The sequence below is a fragment of the Coregonus lavaretus genome, assembly GCF_964263955.1.
Source record: "Coregonus lavaretus genome assembly, chromosome: 2".
NCBI classification, from domain to species: Eukaryota; Metazoa; Chordata; class Actinopteri; order Salmoniformes; family Salmonidae; genus Coregonus; species Coregonus lavaretus.
The window spans coordinates 7,243,547-7,256,833 of NC_139989.1; the positions used below are offsets into that span (position 1 = coordinate 7,243,547).

A 13,287-nucleotide genomic window follows, 5' to 3' on the forward strand; every position below is an offset into this window, starting at 1 on the left:
TTCGAACCAGGATCTCTAGTGGCACAGTTAGCACTGCAAAGCAGTGCCTTAGACCACTGCGCCACCATCATAGCGCTTGATGGTTTTTGCAACTGCACTTGAAGAAACCTTCAAAGTTCTTGAAATGTTCTGTATTGACTGACCTTCATGTCTTAAAGTAATGATGGACTGTCGTTTCTCTTTGCTTATTTGAGCTGTTCTTGCCATAATATGGACTTATGGCTATCTTCTGTATACCCCCCCACCTTGTCACAAAACAACTGATTGGCTCAAATGCATTAAGAAGGAAAGAAATTCCACCTGTTAATTGAAATGCATTCCAGGTGACCTCATGAAGCTGGTTGAGAGAATGCCAAGAGTGTGCAAAGCTGTCATCAAGGCAAAGGGTGACTATTTGAAGAATCTCAAATATAAAATATATTTTGATTTGTTTAACACTTGAATGAGTAGGTGTTCTAAAACTTTTGACCGGTAGTGTATATATATAGTTTTTTATAGTTCAGCATTTGAGGTTTTCCTGATAAATAATGTTGCATTTCACATACATGCAGGTGTACAGACCCAGGGCCGGCTCTAGCCATTTGGTGGCCCTAAACGAGATTTGGTTGGGGGGCCCTCAACCTAGTGGAAAAACATTTTAGTGTAGAGAAACATTTTAGTTTTAAAGCTAATTTCCTGCAATTCTACACATTTGTGACGACTTATGCCATGTTACTATGATATCGGAGTGAGAATAACTAAATCAATGGGGGGCCCCCTGGAGGTCAGGGCCCCTGGGCACATTCCCTGCGTGCCCGGTCGGTATTCGCCCATTTTTTTTTTTGCTGACATGGCTAATTGAGTGACTATCAGTGACTGACATAACATGAGAAAAACTGCTGACGCACAATCACATTTCGAAATTGCACCTGGTGTATTCTACCATTCTTACCCTCAATAGTAAATTGAGACCCCGACTGAGTTTATGTTGCTTATGCCTGGAACCAGCCTTGTACAGACCCATAGATGACAGGGCTCAGACCATGACAACTGCAGGCCTGCTTCCAGCAGCATTTGTATTCCAACTCGGTCAACTACACTACAGAATAGGGTGATGGAGAAGAAACACTCTTCATCATCATCACACAAATATCACATTAACATTGCAATTGGTAGCTTGTTGTGTCCTGGAATTATGCAATATGATTTGTGACCGCAAGTCTCTGATCAATGCAATTCATCTTCCTCTGAAACTCAAAAGCATTTTATTCTCATTGTCATGTTGGTTAATTTATTAAGCACTTATTTACCCAAAATATACTACATTTAATTACATCAACACGTGGGAGCACATGGGTTGTGGATATGGAAACATAATTCTGTAGTAGCTATTTTCATGTAGAGCTTTTCAACAACCAGACAAAGCTTATCTTTCGACTAAAACCAAATAAATGATTTATTATAATACATTTGCTATAGCACTGTGTAATTCACATTGTTGGAGTGTTCCATTTAGAGTTGTAGAGCACAGTCTTCATTTTGTTTGCATAAATAAATTTTAAATGTTTTGTGATTCCCTCAAGAATATCTCCCCCTAGACTTTCGTCATTGTATCTGAAGAAGATTTAGCTGCAGGCTGTAATGGGTAATGTAATTTTTTTACATTTTAGTCATTTAGCAGACACGCTTATCCAGAGCGACTTACAGTTAGTGAGTGCATACATTTTTTTTCATACTGGCCCCCCGTGGGAATCAAACCCACAACCCTGGCGTTGCAAACGCCATGCTCTACCAACTGAGCTACACGGGACTATGACAACAATTTAGCTTTCCTCTCAAATACAGTACAGTAGCCTATAAACATCCTGATTCCGTGGGTGAGATCCTTTAAAATCGTACATATCTGTTGCTTCTTCACACTTGATTTGTCTTTCCTCTCTTTTTAACATGAGAAAGCACCCTTTTGAAAATAACCTAGGGTTTGCAAAAAAAAAGAAATAAAATGTTCCTGATGAGGCGTACAACTTGTGCCAAAGTTGCCTACAAAATAATTACAGTCTATTTACAAAAAGAAAGATTGGGTCAGTAATTTAATATCAGCGTTCGTTAGCTAAAGAGATACAGGTTGGGGAATGTGTCCTTGTATGTGTCCATTTGGCGAGAGAAAAACTTCACCCAGCAGCCTTCAATACATCAGTCAGTTACCAAACTGAGGGATATCACACATGCATACTATAGAGTCATGTCTTTACATTCTGTCAAGTCCTTGATTGGTTTGAATGGTCGCCTGACAATCCAGAAAATCTTCCACAATGAACCGTTTCCTAAAAATGGATGGGGATGAAGGGTAGTGATAGGTGGTTGGAAACCAAGCGCGTTCCTGGAATGTATAGGGGGAGAAAAAATAAAATAATTTAATGTGTGCAGTCTACCAATCACGTCACAAAGTGAACCCCCAAGCATAGCGACGTTCTCAAGATGGACGGGCACGCCTTCTCTCTCTGAAGATAGACATGGTAATAAAACATCTTTCTTACAAAAATAAACTAAAGGAGGCAAAGAAATGGAATAAAAATTAACCTAAATGACAAAAACTTTAAAATTCCCTGGAATTGTCCTCAGTCCATTCACAGTACACAGCAACAATATTTTCTCGTCTTTCTCCTTGCGTTCTCATGCCTCTCTACATGGCTGGGTGTAGAATGGTGACTTTGTGTGATGCTCAGGCTACGGACCTTTTGAGGGGTTGTTAAGGTGTTGTGACCTCTTATAAGATCTTATAAGGAGTCGTTGAGCACAGGTTTGTGTTACTAACACATGGATCTGGTGGGATGAGTTGAATGGTCCAGGTTTGGTGCCAGAGGAAGAAGAAAGGAGGAGGAAGAGGAGGGCAGGCTAGCAGAAGATGAGCCTTCATCGCCGACACCGCCGACCTCACGTGGACTTCTGCCGGTAGTGAAGGGTTAGGTCTCCGCCGCTCTTCCAGATAAAATGCTTGACCGTCCGCAGGTCCATGTTGGGATCCAATACCTACAGACAACGAAAAGCGATCGTGGGAACATATATTAATACAAGACGTAACACAAAGGCAAAACATGGGGACCGTACCGTATAAGCGTACAGTACCTGGTCCTGACAGAGCAGCTCAATCTTCTCCTCGGCCAGCACGGCCACGTCCTCCTCCTCCTTCTGCTCGCTGGGCTTCTCGTTGTTCCCCGAGGTCCCCGTCTGAGACTCGTTGTCCAGGTTGATGATCTTCTCGTATACATGCTCCATCACCTTCCTCACCTGGAGCATGTCACTGGCCGACAGGCGGTCCCTATTGGAAGAACCACAACGTTGGAATATAACCGCAAGCTTGGAACATTGAACGGCGAGCGAAATAGTTCCAAATGAATGAAATGAATGATCCCTTTAGCAAAATGTGGTTTGCAGGGAAGAATGAACATGCAACACTAATAGGAAGAGAGAAACTGGTTCAATCGTTATAAGTGGCTTTAGTGTTTCACTTACTTCTTTAAGGTTTTTGCACCAGAGGAAGAATGAGGCTGGAGGTAGAACGGGATTTTGTTGAATTTGGGCATGTTTTTCTAAAAGACAGGGAAGAAAAAGCTGAAAATCATACATGAGAATCATAGTGTATAAACACTATACAATTAGCTATAATACATTACTGTCGAAAGATATGTATATTTATCATTAAATTAAAGGACGAGAGCTCACATCCACGGTGATGTCGATGACCCACTGTGGCACGGTCTCGTTAAGCAACATGGACTCAGTCTCACCACCTGAGTCTCGACACAACAACCTGGAGAGAGAGAGAGTCTTGATTAAGCCTGCCGGGAGGGCCAGGTGGGTGGGGTTTGCACTTTTAGTACTATTCCATTGGTTCCATTGCACCGGGAAAGCTCAATCGAGTGCAGCTTAAGTATTTGAACGAAAACAAATACTATTTCAACACATGACCGACTATGACACGGCGTCTTAGCACAGACTTCAATAGCAGCTGGTCACATTTCATGTACTCTAAGCAATGCTACACTGTGATACATAGAGATAGGATTGTGTATTCTACCTGAACAAGGTCCTTCCCCCTGTCTCTCCAAAGATGACTGGCGTGTGAGGGGGAACCAGGAAGTAGCCGTTCCCTTTCTGTATCCTGCTCTCATGCTCCCCATTCACTGTAGACACACACACACACACACACACACACACACACACACACACACCATCAGAACATCACTGATAGATTTCATTCAACTTAATAACATCCGCATTATAATGTATGTGGGTATAGCAGCTCACTGTGGTTCATCTCTGTTTCTTCGTCCATGGGGTTGATGTGGGTCCGGGGCCAATACTCCAGTAAGGCCTGCAGCAGCAGTCCACCAAGGTTCACTAGAAGAGAACAGAACTCTGTAGGAACGATACTGCATGTATGGTAACACTGTCTGGGTAAAAATTAAAGTCAACCCTATCTTACAGGGCAGTAAAAAAAAAAAAAAAAAAAAGCACTCACACTTCGGGTCAGACCCATCAGGACTGGAGAAGCCTGCATCCTTGGCTGACACCCACGCAGCAAAGCAGTCGCTCTCATCCAGGGTGATGGTCAACATCTACCCAACAGAATATGTGTATTAGAATGAGGACAAATCACTGTTCTACCGACTGTCCAAAGCTTACAATGTAAAACTGGGCAGGATCATCTTACCCCAGTTTTAAGATCCACTGAGAACCAGTTTGGCACATACACCATTTTAAACCTCTTTTTAATCTCTTCGTCAAACTCCATCTTTCCCAGGTCTTCCCCTTTACACGCCTGGATGGGGACAAGAGGTATTCAATCAAACAATTTGACAAACAATGGAGAGATGGAAGATAAATGATAGATAGAAGAGAGAGCAAAGGGCACACACCTTTAAAACATCCCAGTATGCAACATTGTTGTTGGTGTCTTTGGTTAGTATGTGTCTCTTGTCGTTCAGAATGTGGCACTGGATAATGCTGGCTCCGCCTAGTGGACAGAAATACACAGAACACTCATTTAGGCCTAGAACATATCTATTCTATTTTAAACACCTTCTGTATTTGCAACGCAGTTTATTGGGAAATGTATGAAGATATATTCAATAAAAAACAAGAATTCAATCAATCATATTTAATGATTAATTGATCATACAAAAATAAGAAGAGTGTGTGTGGTGTTTTTACCTGTAACGACCTGCTCGGGTTGTGTACAGAGAGGCGTCAGGGGAGCAGTGCAGTCGTTGTCGTAATCGCCAGATGCTCGGAAATTATGAATGCCCTTCAGAGACTGCAATGAGTCATGACGGGAAACATAATCAGGGAGTGAACATTGCATTAAAAGTATACAGAAACACACAGGCCTCACTGAATCCTGTTTTTTCTGTTATATTATCTACAGTGTAATTCTATGTCTACTTAATATTAACATATCCATTACTCATATAAAACCCCTGTTGTTCTACTTCAGCTATGCTGCTTACCCATTTGTTGACGGTGGACTTGGTGGTGGAGACCCAGAGGGCCGTGGGGGGGTCTGCCGAGCGGTCCAGCTCCATCTGAACCAGGGAGACACAGACAACAGATAGGGTCATTCAGATAGGACAAGAGGTCATTCAGACAGGACAAGAGGTCATTCAGACAGGAGAACTGTGATGGGCAGATTTGTTGTTGATAGAAACACTTTAGGATCACTTCACCTTGATATTACTTGCTGATTATCTTTAAGATTTCTCATTAATGCGATCCTGACTCTACTAATCATTATACTAGCCTACTTTCATATATACAACAGTCTTAAAAAAACATTTAAGTTAATGTTACAAAATACTTACAGTGGGGAGAACAAGTATTTGATACACTGCCGAATTTGCAGGTTTTCCTACTTACAAAGCATGTAGAGGTCTGTAATTTTTATCATAGGTACACTTCAACTGTGAGAGACGGAATCTAAAACAAAAATCCAGAAAATCACATTGTATGATTTTTAAGTAATTCATTTGAATTTTATTGCATGACATAAGTATTTGATACATCAGAAAAGCAGAACTTAATATTTGGTACAGAAACCTTTGTTTGCAATTACAGAGATCATACGTTTCCTGTAGGTCTTGACCAGGTTTGCACACACTGCAGCAGGGATTTTGGCCCACTCCTCCATACAGACCTTCTCCAGATCCTTCAGGTTTCGGGGCTGTCGCTGGGCAATACGGACTTTCAGCTCCCTCCAAATATGTTCTATTGGGTTCAGGTCTGGAGACTGGCTAGGCCACTCCAGGACCTTGAGATGCTTCTTACGAAGCCACTCCTTAGTTGCCCTGGCTGTGTGTTTCGGGTCGTTGTCATGCTGGAAGACCCAGCCACAACCCATCTTCAATGCTCTTACTGAGGGAAGGAGGTTGTTGGCCAAGATCTCGCGATACATGGCCCCACCCATCCTCCCCTCAATACAGTGCAGTCGTCCTGCCCCTTTGCAGAAAAGCATCCCCAAAAGAAAGATGTTTCCACCTCCATGCTTCACGGTTGGGATGGTGTTGTTGGGGTTGTACTCATCCTTCTTCTTCCTCCAAACACGGCGAGTGGAGTTTAGACCAAAAAGCTCTATTTTTGTCTCATCAGACCACATGACCTTCTCCCATTCCTCCTCTGGATCATCCAGATGGTCATTGGCAAACTTCAGACGGGCCTGGACATGCGCTGGCTTGAGCAGGGGGACCTTGCGTGCACTGCAGGATTTGAATCCATGACGGCAAGTGTGTTACTAATGGTTTTCTTTGAGACTGTGGTCCCAGCTCTCTTCAGGTCATTGACCAGGTCCTGCCGTGTAGTTCTGGGCTGATCCCTCACCCTCCTCATGATCATTGATGCCCCACGAGGTGAGATCTTGCATGGAGCCCGAGACCGAGGGTGATTGACCGTCATCTTGAACTTCTTCCATTTTCTAATAATTGCGCCAAGCTGCTTGCCTATTGTCCTGTAGCCCATCCCAGCCTTGTACAGGTCTACTATTTTATCCCTGATGTCCTTACACGGCTCTCTGGTCTTGGCCATTGTGGAGAGGTTGGAGTCTGTTTGATTGAGTGTGTGGACAGGTGTCTTTTATACAGGTAACGAGTTCAAACAGGTGCAGTTAATACAGGTAATGAGTGGAGAACAGGAGGGCTTCTTAAAGAAAAACTAACAGGTCTGTGAGAGCCGGAATTCTTACTGGTTGGTAGGTGATCAAATACTTATGTCATGCAATAAAATGCAAATTAATTACTTAAAAATCATACAATGTGATTTTCTGGAATTTTGTTTTAGATTCAGTCTCTCACAGTTGAAGTGTACCTATGATAAAAATTACAGACCTCTACATGCTTTGTAAATAGGAAAACCTGCAAAATTGGCAGTGTATCAAATACTTGTTCTCCCCACTGTAAATCCAATAAACATCTAGGCCTAATATCTACAAGTTACAACGTTTTCAACTACGTTCCCCAGCATGCCGTCTGCTCGGCATATCGCAGTAACCCCACCCCTCTCACCTTGAGGACGGGGGCCTTCTCCTCGCAGATGAGAACGCGGAGGTCTGGATTCCTCAGGTCGGTGCAGTAGATCTTGCGGTCGCGTCCGCCGGAGTAGACATGCGTGAAGGCTTCGTTGACCTGCAGGGCCCACACGCCCTCATCGTGCACCCGGTAGGTAGCGATGCACCGCTGCTGCCCCAGCGACCACAGACGGATGGTCCCGTCTGAGCTGCCCGAGAGACACTGGTGGGAAAAAGCAAGATGTAACATTAGGAATAAAACATTTTCAAAGCTTTCCCAAAAATGTCCGGGTTGTTCGAAATCCAAGTTGAAAAATTCCAGGTTGGAGACTTCCCTCGCAGCTTATTTCCTGCTGATTCCAGAAATGACTGAAAAATTCCTCTCCCTCCTATGAAATATGAGGCTTAAACAAGAGAGACATTGCGGCTGACATTTTTAAGGGTGAGGAATGAGATGAGATTTCTAAGGGCCATCCATACCTGAGTGCCATCCCTGTTTAGCAGTAATGATTTGACGTTGTCTGTGTGACCTTTTAACTTCATCAGCTTGGCACAGGTTCGAGGATCCCAAACTCTCAGCACCTGTAACAGGACACATTCACTCTCTATGAGGTATATGAAAACACAGGTTTAGCTTTTTGTTCTTACACACATCTTACTTTAGAAAATGGAGGTGAAGTAACTCAGGTTCAGTTAGCTGGAAGTATTATACCAATCTCATCACACCACTAGAAACATTAAGAATATATCAATAAAAATGTGATTTAAAAAACCCACCTTTTCAGTGGACCCTGACACAATGACGGTGCCCATCTGATTCATAGCCAGACTGTAGATAGAGTCTTTGTTCCCACTCAGTGAGGAGGCTGGGAGACGACAACAACAGCATAGTCACCACAACACTCAGGTCTGTCTCAACAGTCTACTGGTCAGCAACCAGGAAAGTCCCACTGAGACACAGTGTATTTTACATATTTAAGATATCCATGTCCATCCTTCAAATTGATGTGTACTACAGAAACAAGAACATTGTCTTCAATGATGGTTCTCCAGATACACATCTATCTCATGTTTTCATTCCAAGTAGTGCAGTAAACATTTACGATACTCAGTCCGGGATGTGCCTGTGACATGATATAGCAGGGCCATGTTCATTAGGGCATGCAATGGAAAATACTTTACGCAACAGGAAAAGAAAATTATCTTTCCAGATAGTCCCTCCCTGTTTCAGTTCCTTTTCTTCAGTTCGGTGCCTAATGTCTGAACAGGACCCAGATGAGAACGCATACTTACTGGTGACAGTATTATTGGAGGCGGTCAGTGCCGTTAGTGTGTTGACGTCCCATAGAAAGATCTGTCTGTCCAGCCCTGCTGAGGCCACCAGTTCCTTGTCCTTGGCATAGGCTAAGGCTTTGACATAGTCCTGTACAGACAAAACCATAGGGGGTCACATAAATCTGATGCCAAGTCCATGCTTTTGAGTAAGATTTGGGTTCTGATTGTGTTTCAGCCTATACCTTGAGATGTGCATGTTAACTCTAATGTAGCAGTAACGTTATGCGTACATATCTTAAGTTTGGTCTTTGTGATGATTTTAGAGCTCAGTACACAGTATGCTATTACATACCTTATGTGTTCGCAATGTGGACATGCAGAATCCCTTATGCGCATTCCAGACTTTCACTGTGGTGTCTGAGGAAGCAGATATCACTGGAATACAGAGTATATGGAACAGACAATATGCCATTAAAAATATACATTTTCAAAGTAAAAAACAACAACTATTTATACCAAATGGCTTGCAGGCTTAAAGTAACTGTCCAGTGTTTCCAGATTTCTATGAAATATTACCTATAATTAATTACACTATGAGTGAAATAGTTTTCCTTCCACATTTTTTTAAATGTTAAAAAGCAGCTTTTCTGTGTTGGAATGGTGTGGGCATACTGCATACCGTTCATTAATAATATTCATGCGAGTAGACCGCTGATTGGCCAGCTCAGGAGGATTACAAAATATAAAGTATTTTTGAAATGGTCTGTTTGAGGTACAAGTTTGAGGTGGGGATTTTTTAAGAGTTTTTTCTCCAATTTATGCTTTGGCCACAAATATGAGTATAGGATGAGTCAACAACATTATTTGGGTATGAGTTAACAGAATATGAACTTTTAAAAGTGCGATTTTCCCTGGACAGTTACTTGACAGACTGCAAAACATACAAAAATATATAGGAGCAAATATCCATAAACAGGGTTTTGCCAATTTGCACGTGATGGAAATGTCATAAAATCTGATTGCTTTTCTGTGATAATTATTTAATAAAAATGTATGCTTTCCATTCTGAGGTGTAGGGCACTGTTCCACACTGTTGTCGGACAGTTTAACCCTTTCAGCTCTGGATTAATACATTACACTGACTCACATGTCTTCCCATTGCAACAGAGGACAATGTCATTGACCCAATCTGTGTGGTGTTCCATCGACGCAATGTATGGGTCCTGCTGCAATAAAGTGGGCATACGCTGCAATATCAGTGGGTTTATGCAAGTATTCTATGACAATCAATTACAATAACAGCACAACAAATACGTCTGGATCTTTTCATTTGAACATTGACCATAGGCATTGGTCTGTACATCTATGCATCTACAATATCAGCTCTTTCTCAATAATTCTTTCCTCAACACCCTTAACATCCTCTCTCTTGCCTCCTTCTCGAAACAGGGGAGGGACCTTCTCCTCCAATACAGTTGAGAAGGAGACGATAGGATGTCAGGAATCAAGAAAAGACGAGCGCTAGAGCCATCAACAGTGTGACCTTGAGGGAAAGGGGTCATGATGATATTATGGCATTCTGCCAGGTGGAGTGTGTAGGTGACGGACAGGTTACCTTGTGCTGGTTGACGCTCCATATCCTAATGATGGAGTCTCGGCCAGCCGTGAAGAGGCGGTTCAAGGCCGGGTCGAGCTGCAGAGCGTTCACCCCATTGCGGTTATACTTCTCCACCTCATCCCTAATCACATAGGATACCTGCAGAGAGAATTGGATGAGTGCAATTTGAACCGTATTACAATAAAATGAAGATAGATTGGCGTTGTTTCTGGTGAATCCTTGACATTGACATGTCCTATAATAACATAGAGGCACTGGTGTTGGCACTGTAGCTGAAACCTTTCAAGTGTCATAAATGGCTTGTAAACACCGGTAATGTATATTGGTCAAGGATATATGTTGAAATGGTACTTGTGTAAACTAATGATGCTACAGCAGGAGTGTCAGGTGAGTCCTGTAAATACTAGCCCTTGATCATGACTCTCAGTTCCATTACACATAAGAGTAATTGGACGAAGGTGTCTTCTGTAGGAGGGAGTTTTGTTAACAACTCCAACACTCAATCTGAACATTAACACGCGTCGCTTGCGGTACGGTATTGGAAGCATAACGACCTTATCTTTCATATCTGCGAGAAATAATAATACAAAAATAGTTAAATTGATACACACCTTGATAGGTTTAGTGTTCCCACACAGCCATATCTCCGTGTTACAGCGCTTGTTTACAGAAAACAGACAGAAGTCGAGGCGACCACCTGTGCTAATTAAGCAATAAGGCCCGAGCGGGTGTGGTATATGGTCAATATACCACGGCTAAGGGCTGTTCTCTGGCACGACGCAAATCAGAGTGCCTGGATACAGCCCTTAGCCGTGGTATATTGGCCATATACCACAACCCCCGAGGTGCCTTATTGCTATTATAAAACTGGTTACCAACGTAATTAGAGCAGTAAAAATACATGTTTTGTCATACCCGTGGTATACGGTCTGATATACCACGCTGTCAGCACATCAGCATTCAGGGCTTGAACCACCCAGTTTATAATTAGCTATCTAGCATGCTCCGAACACCAGTGTGTAAAGCGTAACTCGGGAAGTGTAGCAGAAGTGTAGTTTCGTCGGATGGAGGCACTCATAGCTGTATGGATCTGTAACTGCTACAGTAAGTGTATCTTTTTTATTTGAAGGATTCTTTCTCGCTGATGAAAAATAAGGGCCATATGTTTCGAAAGCCGTATCGCAAGTGATGATCATTGACGTTTCTAAACATTAAAACACAGCGTTGGGATTTTAGTTCACATGAGGCAGTCATGGGCAAAGCTAATAGAGCTCACCAGCTTGTAGTCCTAAAACCCGGAAATTAGTTACCTCTGGTTCGTTCACCCATCCCTATGGGAAAAATTGGGTTTCGGAATAAAACGCGGAAAATAAGGTCTGAGGTTAACACAGGCTTAGGAGATTTTATACGTTTTGTTCTATTTAATAATAGCAGTCAGTTAACATGACCTTTATGAGCTATGAAGCCTTTATGTGCTTTGTGCTTAGAAAAAGTGACGTTAGCTGATGAAGATTATCTCATAGAACAAAACGTATAAAATCTCCTAAGCATGTGTTTACCACAGACCTTATTTTCGGCATTTATCCAAAAACGCCATTCATTTTTCCCATAGGCTTTGTCCAATGAACCATGGCGGAGTTAGTGCCTACAAAAAAACGACCATTACCATTTCTCTCTATGGCTGAGAACTGCAGGGAGAAGGCACAATGCCGCCTAAAGTTTTCGAGAGTTGTGTAAATAATAGCCGTCCTATTAAACACAGCCTAAATGTATGTTCTGGGAGACCATAGCCTGCTGACAGACAGTGTAATTGTTTTTTATTGCACTATATGCTAATTGAGTGGCTCTGCAATGCATATCTGGTTAAATTCGATGCTAATGGTTTTCCAGGTGCAGAATACAAATTTGCAGATATCTACATACAAACATTATATTGCATCAACAGGGGACAAGGACACTTGTTGACCATCTACTGTAATGCAGCACTGAACACACTGCATGCCATCATTAGTATTGCATATGTGTGACTACAGTTTGATGACGTCGGGCAAAATAAGATCAAGCCTATAAAATTGTAATCAGACAAAGATAATTGCACCTTCCAACTGGTTGCATACTAGATAGCCAAGCTAGCTAGCTAACAGAAGGACGTGATTTTCTATCTCGTAACGTGAGAGTGGGCGCGGGGGGAATTCTTCCATCTCTAGCCGCAATAACACCCTATAATCCCACTTTCACATACAAATATCTTGACAACCCATTAAACACGAGACACAGTCTCGGTCAACCGAACTGAGTAATTTGCAGCGGGCCGCAGAATCTTTTGAGTAGCTGCAAGCTAAGCTAGCTAACGTTAGCTCTCTCTCTGGCGATGCCAGAGCCTGGGAGTGACCGGCTGCACTTGCCCGCCACACGTTGAGGGTTTAAAGACATCCATGGATAAGCAGGCAAAGGATACATTTCCGCAGCCATGAATGCAACTTGAAAAATCCTTAATCTGCATGACAATATAGATACATTTACCTGGACTTTTCTCCGCCCAGCAGCATTCTGCCTGTGAAGAGTCGCCATCTTACATGTTGACAGCTTGACGTCACTTCCATAAGGCGCAAAGGAGGATACTTCCGCAAAGGAGGATACTTCCGGAAAGCGGGCCCAATCTTCGAGGCTCCGCCTACAAAATTGATAACAGCCCTATCGTACAGAATTTTTTTTTTAACACTAAACAAAACTATAAACGCAACATGTAAAGTCCAAAAAACATTCCTTACCCCAGGATACTTCAACTGGTGACTGTCCGAGATAATAAAAAAAACGAGCATTCTGTTGCTGCATAAATCTGATAGATTTATTGACGGGA

At 42.5% G+C, this 13,287-nt stretch overlaps 1 protein-coding gene across 4 annotated transcripts; it reads right to left on the reverse strand.

Annotated features, from left to right (window-relative positions):
- Positions 1 to 1,227: 1,227 nt before the first annotated feature.
- wdr48a (WD repeat domain 48a) lies at positions 1,228 to 13,030 on the reverse strand. Of its 4 annotated transcripts, none has more exons than XR_014614616.1 (20): positions 12,951 to 13,030; positions 10,425 to 10,565; positions 9,957 to 10,035; positions 9,162 to 9,244; positions 8,828 to 8,957; positions 8,312 to 8,400; positions 8,015 to 8,116; positions 7,533 to 7,757; positions 5,490 to 5,564; positions 5,194 to 5,296; positions 4,899 to 4,996; positions 4,694 to 4,801; positions 4,502 to 4,598; positions 4,288 to 4,380; positions 4,058 to 4,163; positions 3,703 to 3,790; positions 3,493 to 3,569; positions 3,106 to 3,298; positions 2,715 to 3,009; positions 1,228 to 2,359 (listed from the first exon to the last, which is right to left on the reverse strand). XR_014614616.1 is itself a non-coding variant. In XM_084181844.1 (19 exons), exons 1-19 carry the CDS (start codon positions 12,996 to 12,998, stop codon positions 2,914 to 2,916), a joined length of 2,031 nt encoding a protein of 676 aa, XP_084037970.1. In that variant the 5' UTR covers positions 12,999 to 13,022; the 3' UTR covers positions 1,228 to 2,913. The 4 variants fall into 4 exon arrangements, 2 of the variants coding, with proteins under 2 accessions (XP_084037970.1, XP_084037969.1); XR_014614617.1 differs by having other exon boundaries at positions 9,957 to 10,032; positions 12,951 to 13,024; XM_084181844.1 differs by having other exon boundaries at positions 1,228 to 3,009; positions 12,951 to 13,022.
- Between the last annotated feature and the right edge of the window lie 257 nt (positions 13,031 to 13,287).